The sequence below is a fragment of the Anolis carolinensis genome, chromosome 4 (assembly GCF_035594765.1).
Source record: "Anolis carolinensis isolate JA03-04 chromosome 4, rAnoCar3.1.pri, whole genome shotgun sequence".
Lineage (NCBI taxonomy): Eukaryota > Metazoa > Chordata > Lepidosauria > Squamata > Dactyloidae > Anolis > Anolis carolinensis.
Genome location: NC_085844.1, coordinates 154,895,903 through 154,915,257, shown reverse-complemented (window position 1 = coordinate 154,915,257; position 19,355 = coordinate 154,895,903). Strand labels below are relative to the sequence as shown.

At 38.8% G+C, this 19,355-nt stretch overlaps 1 protein-coding gene and 1 long non-coding RNA gene across 5 annotated transcripts in view; one reads left to right on the top strand and one right to left on the bottom strand.

Moving 5' to 3' along the window:
* Positions 1 to 7,462, top strand: part of sh3glb1 (SH3 domain containing GRB2 like, endophilin B1) — a 36,830-nt gene extending 29,368 nt beyond the window's left edge. For all 4 annotated transcript variants that reach the window (XM_008109293.3, XM_062978049.1, XM_003220111.4 and 1 more), the window contains 3 exons: positions 108 to 208; positions 4,121 to 4,361; positions 4,979 to 7,462. In XM_008109293.3, the coding sequence (XP_008107500.1) occupies positions 108 to 208; positions 4,121 to 4,361; positions 4,979 to 5,086 (450 nt within the window). In that variant the 3' untranslated portion in view covers positions 5,087 to 7,462. The remainder of the gene's footprint in view (positions 1 to 107; positions 209 to 4,120; positions 4,362 to 4,978) is intronic.
* On the bottom strand, positions 6,739 to 18,610 carry LOC134298329 (uncharacterized). Its single transcript, XR_010005340.1, has 2 exons — positions 14,510 to 18,610; positions 6,739 to 9,623 (listed from the first exon to the last, which is right to left on the bottom strand). It is a non-coding gene; the product is annotated as an uncharacterized LOC134298329 (long non-coding RNA).
* Positions 18,611 to 19,355: the final 745 nt, after the last annotated feature.

Sequence of the window (19,355 nt, the reverse complement as noted above, 5' to 3'; positions counted from 1 at the left end):
AAGGTCAAATGTGGAATGTGCTTGGAACATCTCCATATTTGCTAAAGTGTAGTTAATGCAACACTGTATCCTTTTCTGTACTAAGTTTAAATTCTTCTGCATTACAGGCACATCACCTTCGCTGTCTAAATGATTTTGTAGAAGCTCAAATGACCTATTATGCACAGTGTTACCAGTATATGTTGGATCTTCAAAAACAACTTGGAAGGTAACACAGCTGTATTTCTGTGGCCACATGTTTAAACTTTGGAGGACTAAAACATGAAAGACCTTAATCTACTCCACATTAATGATATTAAGTTATATTGGATGAATTTAATCCAAAATATTGCTAAACTCAGAAATGAATCAAAGCAGCCATGTCTTTATATTCCTGCTTCTGTGACTTTTCAGACATCTGTGGAAACTTTCTGATAAAAACACAATATTAGTTCAACCTGCATAACATGGAAATAGGCAGAGAAAGAGGGATAAAGTATCATGGGTTTGATTCATGAGCAAGTTCACCTTGAAGCTGCTTAGCTTGTCATGGTACATATTGGTTCATATGAATTAAACTGCCTAGAACCTGACAAAGGAATGAATCCTTCACAGAAATGAAACATGGCAATCTGTTTTGCTGGAAGATGGAGTTCTGTACATTTCCTGTGATACAGAACAACTGTCCAACTGAGTGGTATTTCTTCATGTTAGCAAACAGTTGTTACATTCATTAAAAACCAGTCTAATGGGCAGCTGCATCTTAACATTTGGCTTGCTAATAGAAGGGCTTGGCTTGATTTGAGAATATTTCTATGAGCTTGCCAACGTGTCACAGCAGCTTACTAGTGCAGAAATCTGCTGTAGAGAAAGAAAGATTTAAAAAACAGTGTGTGTTAAATTGAGGGAGAAGACAACCTATTGTAGAAAGCCAATAAAGCAGGAACTAAATAAAAAAAATCAATGAATTTGCAGGCACTTTTTTTGGAGCAAATACTAAAGGACAATCTTAGCTTTGTCAATATATTTGATCAAAACTCATAACTCTTTTCTTTGTTAAGAGTCTAATTATCAGCATTCCTTTGGAACTAGGCTTACTGGTGTTAATGAACTGTTTGCCCAAAAATGCCTTGAGAATTAACTGTAGTTACTTCATTTTTTTAAAAAAAAAATCTAGTTCTTGGAAGTGACAGTCTTTCACTGTATGTATGAATGTATTGTCTTAAAGAATTATAAGATCATTAAGGAGAAGTTGTGTTTACTTAAATAAGGAATGGGGATCATGGAGACCTCCTGCTGGGATTGACACCAACTCCCCACCAGCTTGAGGTACTTTGGTCAGTGGTGAGGAATGCTGGGAGATGCAGTTCAGCACTTTAAAGCCTGCATTATTCTTGACTTAGGCACTTAAACTGGACGCAAGTGGAATTGGAGAAGTTGTTGAATGCCACATACCTTCCTCTGCCTACAGAGTTTTTAAGACAGATTACACTGACCGGCACACATTTTGGTGCCTCAACGTTAGGCCTGTTTCTGGGTATATTTGACCCTTTGATTTCAAAATAGCACCAGTTTTCATCTGTCAGCTGTTTTGTGAGATACAGAATATATGCCATATACCAGTCTTCATCTATTTGCCCATTAAAAATCATGATAATCATATCTAAGAAACTGTCAGAGTAATTTGCAGCGCAGCAGTAGTTGGATGGAATCAGTGGAACGCAGAACGAAGAGACGTTGGTAAAACTATATACAAAGTTTTACTGTAAGCAGTAATAATCAAGACAAACAGACTTGCAGACAAACACAGGACTTGACTCTACACCTAGGCAGACAGCATTCTACTCAACACAGAACTGAACTGATGCAATCAGTAATGCATACACACTTGTGTCTGGACACTCAAGGTCATCACAGCTTCTTAGTAATTAACTCTTTCCAGACTATAGTACACTCTGGATGATGCAATCAGTATGCAATACAGGCAAGACACAAATTTCATTTAAACACTATCAATACACAAATCCCACATTAACAATTCCCCCTCTTTAAATCTAATTTTGTCTTCTTAAATATATACATCACCTAAGCACATTAACAGAAACTAGAGCTAGTGGGCTCTATCCAATGCAATTTTCTGAATCAGTGCCCTAAATAACCCTAGGAACAGGCCTAAAAACAAAGATACCAAGAAATGTATTTTTGGTTGGGCTATTATCCTTGGTTCAAGGGGAGAAAATGCACCAGGTCTGGATGAGTTTTGGCTTACCCTCATGACAATACATTCGTCTAACGTACATGACACATGCCACCTGCTGCTTTCCAGCACTCTCCTACACTCATTTTACAAGACAGCACATCTTTTCTTTATTCTGTTTCTCAAGCCTATTTAGAATCAGGATTTTCATTTCCCCGAGTAGTCTATAGGTGATCACATGAAGAAAACTGAAGGTCAGATATGGTCTGCCAGATCTGAAAATCTTCAACCTGTGGTCTGTCAAAACTGAAAGAAGCAAAAGTGCTACTGACCAGTGAGGGTGGACAGATAGAAGAAAAGAACACAAAGGTTTGCAGTCAAAAGAGGGGAAAAAGAGAACAGAGCAAAAAAGAGTGATAAAGAGGAAAACAGTAATGGAGAAAGAACAGGGAGCATCTTGGAGAGTGGGACATGGGTAGGTAGTGATTTGTTTCAATTTCAGCAAGAGTAAGCCTTAAGATTACCATATTTTAACACAGTTGCTTCTGTGATTTTAACAGCATGTGGTGTTTATGTTAATTAAGCTTTTCTCAGCCAATTTTACATTGGATTATAAGGGAAGGCTCTCCTTAGTACACAGATTGAAACTATATTTTCAGGGTTCTGTCAAAGTCTTAGGAACACCTCCCCTTCCCCCAAGTGCTGGCAACTCCTTAACCTTAAATAAGTGACCTTAGGCACAGATAGTGGAGAAGAAAGAAAGGTCTTGTCCATCCCTGTCTCCTGGACCTTTTAACTGGATGTGCACAAAATTGGCTGGAGTTTGTCATTTATCTGTACAGTGAGCTCTTGGTATCCATTGAGTTTGGTTCCAGTCCCCACCCACTTCCTGTGGATGGCAAAATCTGTGGGTGCTCAAGTCCATTATATATGATAGCGTAGTTCCACATATAACAAAGCAAATTCAAAGTTTATTTTTTAGATTTTTTTATATATAATGTTTGTTTATTTTAATTCATTCAAATATACATACATTGCAAGTGTTTGTTGCATACAGTGCAATACTTTCATCTATTAGTCTTTCATAATCATTTCTCAGTCAATATATTTTCAATAAGGGTTCACAGTCTTCTATTTGAATAGTACATATAAAAATATTATAAGTTTCAAATTAATATCCACATTTTTTAGATTTTTTTAAATTCCAGCTGTGGATGATTGAGTCAATGGTTACAGAATCTTTGGATACAGACAGCTGATTGTATAGCTGAATCTTTCAGTATATGTGTTGGAAAGAGGGATGGGAATAGTCACCTCAATGAAAAATTCTGCCAGACCAAAAAGGAAGATTCCTGTTGGGGATCCAACAGGAGAGAGAAAATTTGTAATGTGGGTAGGATAGAACATCACACTTTCTGTCTGCCTAGGGAGAAAAAGTTGGGAAGGCATATATCTAAATGATCAGAAATGAAAGACAGTGAAAATTCAATCTCTACTGTAAAGTCTGTTTTTCAAACAATAATTTCTAAGTATTTCCAAGATTTAGATGTATGGATGTATGTATATGCAAGAGTGGAATACTGTATAACATAATTGAAGGCAAAAAATCTCTGCTTCTCTTGCACCCCAATTACCTGCTCCCGGGGACTGGAAAACCACCTGGAACAAAGAACAAGGGCTGTTCCCTGTTCCAAATGATACTACTTCTCATACTACTGTAAGGCTGGTGGTAGATATGTTAAGTTTAGTTGCTTATATTATCATAAAGAGTCACGCTGGAAGATGAGGAAGAGCTAGCATTAATACTTCAAGGCCTGCTTTAGATCAGAGGAGCAAAGGCATAGCAAATGGCTAATATAAGTATGATCATAATTAGATAGATCATTGAGGATTCATTACAACATTAGCATTTCCTTATGACAATCAAGTTGATTTGTTCCACAGCTTTCCATCCACATTTCTCGCCAACAACAACCAGTCGACTACAACCTGTGTTCCCAGTAGTTCTAATACAACTACAGCTGCATCCTCTGTCTCTGTCACAGCATCCCTGTCTTCACTAAGCAATGTAGCAGCTCCTTCAAGCTTTGGTGAACTGAAGTCATCAAGTGGTAGTAGGAAAGCCAGAGTTCTTTATGACTATGATGCTGCAAACAGCACCGAATTATCCCTTCTTGCCGATGAGGTACGTGTTTCTTGCTCTAGCTCATACATAAAAGTGAAATAAAATTATCTTGAGAGCTACAGTACACAACCAGAGGACAAGTTGTCCTCTAGCCTGACATCATCATAATCAAAGACTATGAACATAAGTAGCCATTTGTTGCTGGCAATTTTGTGTCCTTGTACTAACAGTTGAATCCATATTAATCATGAAAGAAAGCATGCTTCTGTAGGGCTTGTGATATTACAAAGTCATGAGCTCCTTTTATGTTTATCACATGATTGCAACATTGCTTTGATGTTCTAGTCACTACTGATTTTTTATGCAAATTTCCCATGGGCATCAGAGTCATTTATAAAACAATTCATTTCTTTTTTTGTGAAGCTAGGACGGCAAATGTTTTATTTGCACACTTCTTCTGGTACTAGTGAAAACTGTGACATCTGTCATCATTTTGGTTTTCATTGAATATATCTCGCATTCAGACCAGAATTCTAGCGTCCTCTTCACTCCCCACCTTCTCCCGGGGCATCCTAATTGTTTAGGCTAGTATTTGCTTGAGCAGGGAAGATAATTCAGATGAGCAGATTGGTACGTATCTTTATGAATAACCAGTATGTTTTGTTTTTTGTTTCTAGGTAATAACAGTGTACAGTATCCCTGGTATGGATTCCGATTGGTTGATGGGTGAACGAGGAAATCAGAAGGGCAAAGTGCCTATTACTTACTTAGAACTGTTAAACTGAATAACTGGCTTTTATAAAGACTGCCAGTGATGGTGAGACCATATTTATATGCAATTAACTTTATATAAAGCAGGTTTAAGTGTCTTCCATGTTAATGTCTTAATAATGAGAGTATCTGCTATTCACAATGGGCTTTTCTGTCCAGTATTGCATGGTAGTGCTCTCTTCAGATGTAAGTTTAAATGCTTTTACTTTGTGTGCCAAGATTATTTCCTACAGAATTTTGTTTCTACTGGAGTTTTCACTAACAACAAACTTCTACTTTTGAGTAATCTAAACCTGAAAACAGGAGAAATTGTTTCTACAGAACTTTTCATAATGCAGGCTTTTTCACAAACAATAAATTGTTAAACTGTGGCAGTCTTCTTTTTCTTTGCTGAATATATTTTTATGTTTGATATCTTAAAAGGGCTAAGGTTTCTAAAGCTACAAATATTAAATACACCTCTGAAGGGAAAGGTAGCACTTCTACCTTTTTGTTGTTTCTGAGTTCTTTTTTGTCCAATGTCTCTTAATCTGGCTCCAAATATATCCAATAAGCATTGCTCTTGATAGTTTGCAAAACTATACTCTCCCTTTTTACAGCGTAATTATAAGCTAGAGTGTATGTTAGCACACCAGAGCTCATATCGGGCTTTCTTTTTCTAACTGTCATAGCTGAAAATATCTGGATTACAAATTGTGGTTTAGAGAACATTGAAGTCAAGAAATGTGTGTTGAAGTTGAGAAACTGAGTTGAAAATAATTGGTAGTTATATGAAAAAATCCATTATGCTTGATCCTAGGGAGCAAGAGCAAACATCTACTCACGAATAGACTGGCAAAAGGACAGTGAGAATTTAGTTCTGCTTATTAAATATAAAATGCTTTTGAAAGAAGATGGGCACATTTTCTGAATGTCTGTTATCACTCTTTGTGACAAGAACATGTTATGTTACATTTGCTGTCTAAGCCATTAGTTTCACAATTCTTTGCTGTTCTTATTTGGAAAGCTCTGAGTGATCAACTAGTTGGCATTCATATTGGCTTTTTAATATTGCTTAATGTGCATACTGTCAGAAGCCTGAATCATGTTGGTAGTTTCAGCTAGAATAGGCTTGCTGGGTGAATTATTGTGTGGTTAATCAGGTAAATTGCCTTTGTTTGGTTACTCTTTAATTAAAACTGCTAGAAGGATTCAGGACACAGTCTCTAATAATACCTGTGCTTTGAATATTTGGTTTCATGGGTGTCCTGAAACAAGCACCGAGACTTTGGAAGAAAGTGCATGAAAAAAGCACAGAATGAATCAAGTACAAACTTCATTTTCATTTCCATGGGTGACCTGCATTCCTCTCCAGCTGCCCTTCATCTACATGGCAGGAATAATGTACTAAAACAAATATACTTAACACATAGGTGTGGAGGAGAGATTACGTATAACCTGATATATCATTTTGGACCAGTTATAATACATAGAAAGATCCATATACAGGAAAAGGGGTTACAGTTCATTTGTAATCTACCCATAAATATTTGCCATTCAAAATGTAGGGAATGCCAAATATTCTACTCATATGAAATAGTGATAAGAAGAAGGGGAAAAGAGGATTACACCTGATCTTCTTGTCAGCTTCATTGCTATGCTTTGAGGAAAAGAAGTGGCTGAACTGTAGTAATGGAATGCACCCTGCACAGTGCAGGATCCACACTGTGAAATGCAGAACACAACATGTTTTTGGCATACTTTGTGCAGGAAGCAGCTCAAGCCCGTGACTATCTCACTTTTCATTTATGGTGCTGAATTCTATATAATATTGAATTTTATACTAATACTTACAATTCTTTTGATCCCATGTGTCTTGCTTGCAGAAGAGAGAGTTTACATCACATTTTCAAACCATGTTGCACTTTCAAGTTCTATTTTTCTCATGGTTACTATGTCGATAAATAAGAACTCACATCAGAGTTTCTTTTAATGATTTATTTCTGGGTTCACATTTGAAGCTGTCTCTTCAAAGTTTGACAAAAATGAGGGGGGAATATTCCTATACTTTATGGCAGGAGTATGTTATGACTTGTTCAATTCATTTTGTCTGTTTCCATGTGAAAAAATATTATTAAATGTGTCTGTAATAATGTGAAGCTAAAGCATAAATTATAGAAGTGCCATGGACATTTTTAGTGCCAGTTTTATTACTCTATACTGAAGTAAGAAAAGTAATATAGATTGTTGTTTGCCTGCATGCTTGGAAGTACTAAGGAAACATCAAACCAGAACTATCATCTTCCATTTGATTTCCTTCTCTTTGAATTATTTCATTTAAAGATTTCTGAGTAAATCAAGAGCTGGCTTGTCTAGACACCAATGGATCCAATAAATGTATTGCCACACTTGCTCGGTTTCTTGAGATGTTGCATGTCTGTTTACTTTTGTTCAAATATTGTTTCATGTCATCTCAATCACAAGTGGGCCATTGCTACTTTGTCATGACTGTTTCCCCGTTTCTGTTACATTTCTTACAAGACATATGTGGTACAAAGTCATAATTGGATATGGCAAAGTAAGAAATGTCTCTGGACACTTTCAGATCAAGGATTGGAAAATCCCACATATATGTATGAAGTGTATATTTCATATCTTGTTAATATCTTGTTAATAATACTATATCATGAAATCAAATAGTAATGGGAAGTGAGGCTAGAGGCTAGAATATGTTTTTCTATATAAATATGAACTGGCTACTCTCCTGAAGAAGGCATTAAGATATATACTTGTGACAGAGAATGCCTTTTCATAGAATGCATGTAATAAGTCCAAACTGAGAACTGTCTAGACTCCCAGCAACGGAGAAGCGAGAAACTTCAGCTACTATGGCTTCAGTTAACACATCAAGCAAATCTGTAATTATTGAAATTGTTAGTGTCACAGCCCTCACACTCCTTTTCCCACATGTTTTTCCCCATGATCATGGCCTCTTTCTGCTGTTTAATGGTGTGAACACAAGGTAGTCTGTCTTCAACAATGGAGAGAGTTTGATAAATGTTATATCTAAGCTTTTGGGCATTGTGTGATAAGCATCTGATAAACAAAAATGCAGAATTACTTTATGAATATTAAATCGTTTGCAAATAGTTTCCTGACGTGTGACTGATGGAAAACACATTAGTATGAGGAACAGGCAATGAGTTAATAAACTTGAATGCTAAGGAGTTCCCTCCCTCATGGATCAGAATTGCTTTATAAATTTTTAAAAAATGTGAAGTGGGTGTATGACATGAGTAATTAGCAGGATCTATTTAGAATTGCAAAATGGAATTAAAGCTTTCAAATGTCTTTACACAATTGTGGGCAGAAGCACAACTTTTAAAATTCAGAATAATGATCTAGGAAATTACTGCTTTGAACGAGAACTGTTTCTTGAAATAGGCTTTTTCCTCTGAATGTTTTGTGACTTCAACTGTAGAAACTCATGCTGTAGTTGGGCAAATGTGTTCCTGGAGTAAATCCTTGTGAGGGGGAAGGATTTAGGGACATGAAGTACTTTTGAGTTTATACCCATCATAGAAGCATTGATGGGGAGTCATTGTGTAAGCTGCCTTTTTTATTTTACACAGTATCATAACTTAAATTACTCTGCTAGAAAGGAAAGATTTCTGCTGCATTTTATTTTTGTTAGCATTTTAATTGTCATGTATTTTAATGACATGTTTTCTTTGTAAACCACCTCATTGTGAGTCGTTTGTTTTTCCAGATTCTTCTGAATCAGTATGTGAGGAATATGTGCCACTTGAGATGTTGTATTGCAACATTCATCAGTTGTAGCCACCATAACCAATGGTGAGGAATTATTGGAGCCACAGTGCAAAAACCTCTGGAAGCTTACATGTTTTCTGTCCTAAATTCTCTGGAGTAGTGTGGCTCATTTAATATATCCAGTACACACAGGATGAACTCACAACACAGGGAGGCCTCAGAATTCCAGCTCTCTTGTCAAATCCATAGTGGGTTGCAAAAGGGATAAATATATAACAGAAATATTACAGAAAGCCTTCTGTCCTTCCATCATATAGTCTTCTGCAATATGAGGTGCATTGTGTATTTCCGGACCATAGTCTTCAATGACAGAGCACCCATCCTTCGTATGTGAAGTATACAATTATAGCAACTCATGAAAAACGCCTGTCCAAACTGCTTGACCTCCAAGGATGCAGAGTCCAAACACTCTGAGGCAGTCTATTGCACTGTTCAACAGCTTTTATTTTAAAAGAAGTTCTTCCAAATGCTTAGGTGGAAGCTCCTTTCTTGTAATTTGAATCCATTCATTTGCATAAATCAAGCTCATTCCATCTTCTACAAGACATTCCTTCAGATATTTAAAGATTACTTTCATGTCACTCCTCAGTCTTCTCCTTTCCAGTTCTCAAAGTTGTTCCTTATAAGGCTTGACTTCCAGACCTTTGATTATCTTGGTTGCCCTCTAAGCACTTTCCAGCATGCTGATATCCCCCTTGAACTGTGGTGCTCAGAACTGGACACCAATATTCCAGGTAAGTTCTGATGAGAGCAGAATAGAGGACATGACATTACTCATGTTGATTCAGCCTAGAATTGCATTGGACTTTTAGGCCACCATATCACACTATTGATGTATGTTTAGCTTGTGGTCTACTGAAACCCTTAGATCAGTGGTTCCCAGACATTTTGGCCTTCAACTCCCAGAAATCCTAACAGCTGGTAAACTGGCTGGGATTTCTGGGAGTTGTAGGCCAAAACACCTGGGGACCCACAAGCTGAGAACCACTGCCTTTCACATGCTGTAATTTCAAGCCAGGCATTGCCTATTCATTCTACTGTATATTTGTGCTCTAATTGAGCTGATGCAACCACTTGCTCACTTACCTTTGAACATTTCCTGACTTGTTATGAACTCATTATTTGACTAATTTATATGTAATTTCATCTCACAAGACACAGAATTGGCTAATATAAACCCCACTGGATACTTAGAAAAGGACTAATAATAATTAATTCTAACTGACTTTAGGAAGTGGGCCACCATATACTTCAGGGAGAGAAAACCCTTGACATATTTAGGATAACATGATAAATAGTAAATGCAAGCGCACAGATTTTGCCCAGAAAACGCCTTCATCAAAATCGCCATCATATTTCTTCCAACAGATTGGGGGGGGGGGGGGGGGGACTTACCTAAAAATACAAAAATTAAAGAGCATAAAATCACTACATGTTAAAAACAATCCATGTATTTGGGATTACAACAGACTTGATTTGTAGGATTATTATTATTTTTTGCTTCAGGTCCTATCGGATTTTAAAACGTGTGCTTTGTGTGTCTTCAAGGTGTTTTCAGTTAATGGTACGTACATACATACACACACACACACACACACACACACACACAAATATATGCGCTTTGAATAGCACAGGGAAGGCTTAACTATAAATCATTTGTAAGTTGTATGTTTGTAATATGGGAACTACCTGTAATAGATTTTTGGTTCACTGGAAAATATTTAACAGTGACCTATTGGGTTCACTTGGGTCACACATACTTAATCCTCAGTAAAGCAATGGTATGCAAACTTACAAAATAGGCAAGACCTCTCCCCCCCCCCTCCCGCGCCCAAAAAAAAAATCAGTCTAATTATAAGACAGAATTAATGATATATCCAGGCATGAAAGGATGGATAATACTATACTAAACCTGAATATCAGTACAATAGAATTAAAGACTTTTTTATAGCAGGGCTTTTCCTCCAGGCAGCTGTATATATCTTCAGTACCAATGTATGTGTTTTAATGTTAACATTAGTTATTCCCTTACCCTTTTCATTAATGTATCTGCTGATGTCCCTTAACTGCAGGCATTTTCAAACATATAACATATTTTATTTTTATGCAGTCCCTATTTTCTGTATATGTTCTCCATTCATGATCTATTATATATGGTATAGGGGTTTAGTCATAACCTTTTCTTCCATCTATATCTATCTTCTATATATAATAAAAGTGAATGTATGTTTGTATGTATCAGTTTTCTGATTGGCCAGGCGGAATAATGTGCCAGCTTTCTGATTGGCCAGGCGGAGTATCTGCCAGCTTTCAGATTGGCTGCCACTTTCACAGGCCACTGGGATGCCTGAGGCAAAAACTACTACCAGCAGGCTTCGGCCTACTCTCTCTCCTCAGAACGACTCTAGCTTTGGTACACTTAACAGCCTTCGACCTACACTTTTGTAATCAAAAATACCACTGGGACCACCAGGAAGGCCGGACCTGGACCAAACTTGACACACATAACCCCTAGGACCCATGAACCCACTGACAACGAATCTGGACCAAATAGACCCAACATGGCCGACTGTGCATACTGATAATAAAAACTTTGGGTGATAGGAATTACAATTCACTCACACATTCACAGCATTCTGAATCTAACTAATGATGGAAAATAATTATGTTTTAATGCTTCCTTTTAAACAATGGTTGCGGGTATGTTTATGAAAACTTCTACCCCCTCACCTCACCCCCCTTCAGCGCTTCTACTGACATGTATCGGCCTTTGCAGGCTGCTCTGCCCTGCTAGGCCCCAAAAGAGGACGCCATCTTCCCCCCTCAATATTGTTCCAAAGAAGGCAGCTTTTCCCTGGCTCATTGGGACACAGTACTATTCACAGCAGACTAAAGAGAAAATAATGACTTATCTTTTTAACCTTTCCTTTTAAGGAAGGTTTACCCCCCCCCCCCCCTCAGTTTTTACTGAGGCAAAAAACTACCACCAGCAGGCTTCGGCCTACTCACTCTAACAGGCTTGACATATACAGTCTCCATGACCTAGACATCCGGGCACTATTTGGAGTGGGATGGACCATGGATGATGGACTTGCATATGGGAGTTGTAGTTCACCTGCCCCCACCGAACCCCGCTGACCCTAAACTTAGACTAAACTTGGAACACAGGAAAACAATGCCTTTCTCAAATGACTTTCGCAGGCCACTTTCACAGGCCACTGTGACTGTCAGGAAGAACGGACCTGGACCAAACATGCCACACATAATCCCCATGACCCATTTTATGTCCTGGTGCCGTTTGGGGATGATGGGCCACAGATTATGGGATTTCCAGTACTTTCAATCGCTTCAGCTCCCACAGATCACTGCCATGCCCACAAGTGACGGAACTGGACCAAACTTGGCAGACAGAGCTCCCATGACCCCCTTTACATCCTGGTGCAGTTTGGAGGAGGACAGACCAAGGATGATGGGACTTGCAGTACCTTCCCGACAAGACTACAACTGCCAGGAATAACAGAATTGAACCAAACTTGGCACACATAGCCCATATGACACAGTTTACATGCTGCTGAAGTTTGGGATAAGACAGACCAAGGATTATGGGATTTGCAGTACCTTCACCCGAATCACCTCCCACAGACCATTGCGAACCCCACAAATGACACAACTGGACCAAACTTGGAACAAAGATGCAATGTGGCCCACTTTACACCCTGGTGTGGTGTGGGGAAGGATGTATCATGGATGATGGAACTTGCAGTACCTTCACTAACTTCCTGAGACTACCATGACCCACACCAATGACTGATCAACACCAAACTTGACACACAGAGCCCCAATGACCCCTTCTACATCCTGGTGCAGTGGGGGACATGTACCATGGACAATGAGATTTACAGTATCTTCACTCACTTCCTGAGACCACTACCACACCCACCAATGACTGATCAAGACCAAACTTGCCACATGTGCACAGGAGTCCCATCGCCCACAATGCAATCGAAGCACGGACGGGTGGCTGGGGTGGCGGACCTTGGCGTTGTAGGCCTGGCCATGGAGTCAGCCACAAACATAGGTGACGGGGCTGGCAGCGCCTCAGCGGAAAGAGGCCTGGGTGTGGGCGTGGGGCAGAATGGTGGCAGGTGGTCCTGGAGTTGGGGGCGAGGCATGAGGACCACACCAGGCGACCAGGCAGCGGGCAGCTGCTCCTCGCCACCACCGCCTCACCCGCCGCCCCCGCCGCCTCCACTGAAGTCTGTAGGAAGGAAGGCAAGTGGGGGGTTTTTATTTGTGTGAATGTTGCAACATTTTTTGAGAGCTATTGGTTTGGGGGGGTGTGCAAAAATGGGGGGGGGGGGCAAAAATTCTGTTTGCCTACTCTTCAAAATCACCTAGGGGCAGCTCTGCTGGTAAGGATATGTATCTTACTTACTTTAGTGGCAATTGTATTTGTAGCCCAAACCATATCAATCTTTGACCATGTTTCATGTCTATTGGAGTAAAATGTATAATCTTTTGCTGAAGATGTCCTGTAATTTTGCTCCAAATGTCCTGTAAATTATATTCTTCTTTTAACGCTATGAAATTTTTTGGTAGTAATCCAATCTTGTCCTTGTTTCTCCTACTTACTTTTTTACTTTTATCCATATTAGTGTCCAACACGCTATTGAAGTCTCCCTTAAATTATTATATGATCCGTTTCCAATTTTGCTATTTGTTCTCTTAAATTTTTAATAAATTGAGTGAGCTCCTGTCTGTCAGCTTCAGCTTCTCATGCGGGGACATGAGAGAAGTCTCCCACAGGATGGTAAAACATCCAGGTGTCCCCTGGGCAACATCCTTGCAGACAGCTAATTTTCTCACACCAATTCTCTCTGACACGAAAAAACACTGCTTTTAGTAGGCCCCTACCCTCCTCTCCTTCCGGAAGAGCCTAAAAACCTGGCTCTTCCAAAAGGCCTTTGATGATTAATTGTTGTGGGTTTGATTTATCTGCCCGTTCTACAATAGCTCCATCGTTGATGCTTTGCCATTATTACATTGCACTTTATTGTCCATTTAGCTGTGAAACTACCTCTCCCTATTTTGGAATATTCTGCACTTTGGCCAAGATCTGTGTATTAGTCTCCTGTTTTTAACATTTTATGCTATATGTTGATTTTAATGACTGTTTATTGATGCTGATGTTTTTATTGTTGAGATATTTGTTTTATTGTTTTGTTGTTGTTATTATATTGTTGTATCGGGCAAGGCCCCATGTAAGCCACCCCGAGTCCCTTCGGGGAGATGGGGCGGGGTATAAAAATAAAGTTATTATTATTATTATTATTATTATTATTATTATTATTATTATTATTATTATTATAGTCCTGAAATGCAAACATGGGATTTAGTGATATTTGCATATAGTTCTATCCTAAAATCATGCTGAGGTGAAGCTACCTTTTATCCCGGATGCAAATGCAGCACTTCTCAGTGACATGTCCAATGAGACACAATTCACAAAGTGCAATGGAGTACTAAGTCCAGGCTCTGTGCTCAACATAGTATCTATCCACAATCATCTATAATACAATTAGTGTAATAGCAAATTTGTGTGATAAAGTCCTAAGTATACATTTTACCTGTCAAAAAGATGGAAAGTTGTCTAATCTCAAGCCATTGAGATCAGCGATGCTGTCTGCTTTCTCTTCGTGATATCATTTAGCCACCAGATGGCACCATTTATTCCCCTTTAAAAGAAGAGAAAACAATTTAACTTGATTGCACCACCACACTCAGGGTTGCCTCGGAAATAAGGAGCAAAGTAAGAGTAACACAGCCATGCTGCGTACTACATACATGAGTGTTTCTCCCCTGTAATCTCATTTTTTACACTATGTTTGAAGACTGGTCTTGATTAGTGTGCTGGATGCTGAATATTGCTGCCTTTGTGTAGAAATTATGTTGATTACATGCAACAGGCAGTTGCGATTGTTACAGGAAGCTGTGGAGTTTCATACACAGTTTCTGCCTGTGGGCTGCAGGAACTGTTCAACTGCCTATATGCTTCTCCAGATGGTACATCCAGTGAACTCAGGTGTGTTTTAATGAAGTGTGTGTCATAGACTCAGGGCCTGTTTCAATTTTATGAGGATAGGTATTATTTGCATACATATAGGAAAAAGAGTCAGCACAATTGAGAAGAGCATTTTTATTTACTGTTGTCAGATTTAGGCATTCATATCCTGCTTTTGCTCATAATCCTCATGGTGGTTTCTTAGCTAAAGATAAAATATAAAACACTGAAAAGACAATAAAATTATAATAACAATAGCAAATATATAGCAAAATCATAAACAACATTATACCAGGTCAGGTCAAGATTTAGGCAATGCAACTGAGCTGGCAGAATTGGACTCCCTCCACAGTAATTGCTGTATGACAAAGAGACTATAATCTGAATGCTTGTTTAAATCAATATTTTAATTTCTTCTAAAGCAACAGTGTGTATAACCTATGGAATCTAATTACCGTGTTTCCCCGAAAATAAGACAGTGTCTTATATTAATTTTTGCTCCCAAAGATGCACTAGGTCTTATTTTCAGGAGATGTCTTATTTTTCCATGAAAAAGAATTCACATTTATTGTTGACTAAAAAAATGAACATTGATTATTTACTATACAGTAGTTGTCATCACAAACCAGCATAAACAGATAAACTGTGAATCCTATCAAGAATTTATTGTTACTACCATTATTTCCATGTACAACAATCTATGGTACATACATTTACCAACCCTGCATGCTCTGGTGTTCTGTTTGGCGGGCATGCTTCCAAACAAAAACTTTACTAAGTCTTACTTTTGTGAGAGGCCTGATATTTAGCAATTCAGCAAAGCCTCTAATAGGTCTTATTTTCAGGGGATGTCTTATTTTTGGGGAAACAGAGTATAGGCAGCCATCCCCTCCGTACTCCCTGTCCTGCTTTCTAATTCTCACTGGCTTACCTCTAATGGTCCAGGGGTAAGAAAACAATATGTTAATTTGCAGATATGCACCATAGGTAAAGGTAAAGGCTTTCCCCTGATGTTAATCTAGTCGTGTCTGACTCAGGGGTTGGTGCTCATCTCCATTTCTAAGCCGAAGAGCCGGCATTGTTCGTAAATATCTCCAAGGTCATGTGGCCGGCATGATTGTATGGAGTGCCATTACCTTCCTGCCAAAATGGCATCTATTGATCTACTCACATTTGCATGTTTTCGAACTGCAAGGTTGGCAGAAGCTGGGGCTAACAGCAGGAGCTCAAACGGCTCCCCGGATTCCAACCGCTGACCTTTTGGTCAGCAAGTTCAGCAGCTGAGCAGTTTAATCTGCTGTGCCACCTGGGGCTCCTGTATGGAAATTGGGGTGTGCATGGCCAAGACACATCAGAGTAAGGTCAAAATGGGAAAAGGAATTACAGTAGAGTCTCACTTATCCAACGTTCTGGATTATCCAACGCATTTTTGTAGTCAATGTTTTCAATGCATTGTGATATTTTGGTGCTAAATTCGTAAATACAGTAATTACTACATAGCATTAATGTGTAATGAACTATTTTTTTCTGTCAAATTTGTTGTATAACATGATGTTTTGGTGCTTAATTTGTAAAATCATAACCTATTTTGATGTTTAATAGGCTTTTTCTTAATCTCTCCTTATTATCCAACATATTTGCTTATCCAACGTTCTACCGGCCCTTTTATGTTGGATAAGTGAGACTCTACTGTAGTAAGTGCAGAGAAGCTAGGAGAGGCTACAGCAGTTTGCTTTTGCCTGACCTAAGCAAAAGGGAAAGATTCCCTGTTTCTTCCCCTTTTCCTCTTGCTAAATGAGTTGAGTGCAAACTACTTTTGTACTTCAGCATTGAAAAAGGCTGAGCATAAAGGGGTAAAGGGAAAAGAGGAAAGAAAAAGTAGGACATTATAAAAGCATATAAAAAACAGGACAGCAAGGGATAAATTGGGACTCCCTGGCAAATGGGGGCAGTTGGAAGGTATGATGCATGTATATAGCAACTGCCATCTAGTGAACATTGTGCCAAAAATGACTCTGACCAAGTAGCTGACAAGTGGCCCTTGGATCCAAAAACATTGGGCACCAGCATTGGGCACCTCCGCTCTAAAAGGACAGTCCCTGTGGATTATTGGAAACACAGTGCCATAATGACTGAACCTTTTATGATTTTCATGGGCACAGTTTTGAGTTCTGGGTGCATGTCGCACTGTGTACAACTAGAAACATTGAATCACTGTTATACATGAATAATAATGGTAACTATGCACTTTACATTGGTATCTTGTTATAATCCTTGCTAGCTAAGTGGAACAAAGGGAAGCAATACGAGCTGAAGGCATTGTAAATGTGGATTTCAGGATTGGATGCACACCATGAGCAGGAAGAATGCTTCAGAGAGGTGGCTTTAAAAGTGTTGCATGTATTTTAGGAATGTAAAAAAAGATATGAGAGCAATGAAGAAATGATGGCAACAGAATGCTTTGGTAACAACAGGCTTAGGAAGGTCAGACCAAGGACTGAGTGTAACAATTATTACAGATCTTTGAAGCATTTGAACTCTGCACTAAAAAAAATTAATAAATGGTTCATTTATTCATTGTATTTTCTTTATTTTTATCCTGCCTTTCTCCTGACATAGGGACTTAAAGGCAGCTAACAGTAAACGTGAAACAACAAATGTTTTGTTGTTTTTATTGTTTTTCAAACCCATGAATTAATAGATCTCAAGACTTTCATGCTTCTAGGTTTAATTCTGTTTTAGTGTATATATGCTTTAGGTTTTAAATTGTACTTTGTATTGTTTTTAGCATTATTCACCACTTTGAGTTTGTTTGGTTGCATGCTGCAAGTCACTATACCACTGGAGAAATTATACTGTTAGCCGGTATTGTACCACCTGACTGACATTTATTGGGAAGTAGCAGCCTGTAATGAAAGGACCAAAGCATTGACATCTCTGGCCCATTCTCTGTTTGGATATCAGCCAGCAAGCCAATGCCTTAAATCAAAAAATAGCTTCCTAAGATCTACAGAAATACTGGCAGGAATGCCTCAGCAAGCGAGAGTTCAAAAGTGGCAGGTTAAAACCTGGAACCTCAATCCGTAGCTGAAACCAGATGAGAAACTGTTGGAGTATGGTTGTATTTGTATGAAATGTAAATCAAGTGTTTACTGCTGATGAACTAGAGTGTGTATTTTCAGTAATGAAATAGTTAACAGCAGGCTAGTTTTGACTGACAGCCTGTTGTGATTGTTATGACCTATCAGGATTGATTTCCTGCCTTTGAGGGTTGGAACTTCCTCTGGACAGAGGAATGTGTGTGTTATCTTATCTGTGGAGTTCGGCTTGAGCATTTCGCTGGAGATGGACAATGAATGCTATGCTCCGAAGCCAGGAAATGTAACTGTAAATATGTAAATAAAGTTTAACAACAGTTGGATTTACAACTGAACCTCCAGCTGCTGGAATTCTGTTGGCCAGTGCTGTTTCTCCGCAAGAGAATTCAGCCTGCGGAAGAAGGGGCGGTGAGACCAGAATGATGATTTTTGGAATCCACTCTGCTACCCATCATCCCCTGTCAGAAACTTCCTCCTGGTCACACAGAAGACTGGATGACTTGGAAGACACTGAACAGACTGTACTCTGGCACTACAAGATGCAGAGCCAACCTTAACAAATGGGGCCACAAAGCGGAGTTCACGACATGCAAGTGTGGAGAAGAGCAAACCACAGACCACCTATTACAATGCAGCCTGAGCCTTGCCACATACACAATGGAGGACCTTCTTACAGCAATATCAGAGGCACTCGGAGTGGCCAGCTTCTGGTCAAAGGAAATGTTGCATAATGCCAAGTTTTTAACTTTGTTTGTGGTTTTTCAATACATTATAACTGTATTCTCAATTTGCTTCTGACACAATAAATTAATAAATCGCTGAGTTTCTTTTAAGAGAGAAAAAGCATCATCATAATCATTTGAAACTTGCAGTTTCTCAAGTAGCTCCTGACATGAAAAAAAATCATTCATGTTTCAAATGAACCATCGAGCAATTTCACAACCTAAACAGTATTGGTTCAGCAGGGCCAGCCCTGATGGCATCACTAGGCTTGGTGTCACCTAGTATGATAATTCTTGAACCTCCTGCTGTACTAGAACATACCACTATATGACAGCTAAAATGTCAGAGAACTTGACAAAATAGGTAACTATAACAAGCCAGCAGCACCAAAAATCAATACCACATGCTTCTACCACCTGCCCACGCAGTCCACTAGTATAGGGCTTCTTAAACATTTTCCACTTGAGACCCCTTTTAGCCTGAGAATTTTTTTTGTGATCCCAGTATACAGATATATAAAAAGGTGTACAAATAAAACATTTACGGATAATAAACATTTTTGGGCCTTGCTGAACAGGTTGATTTACCTTT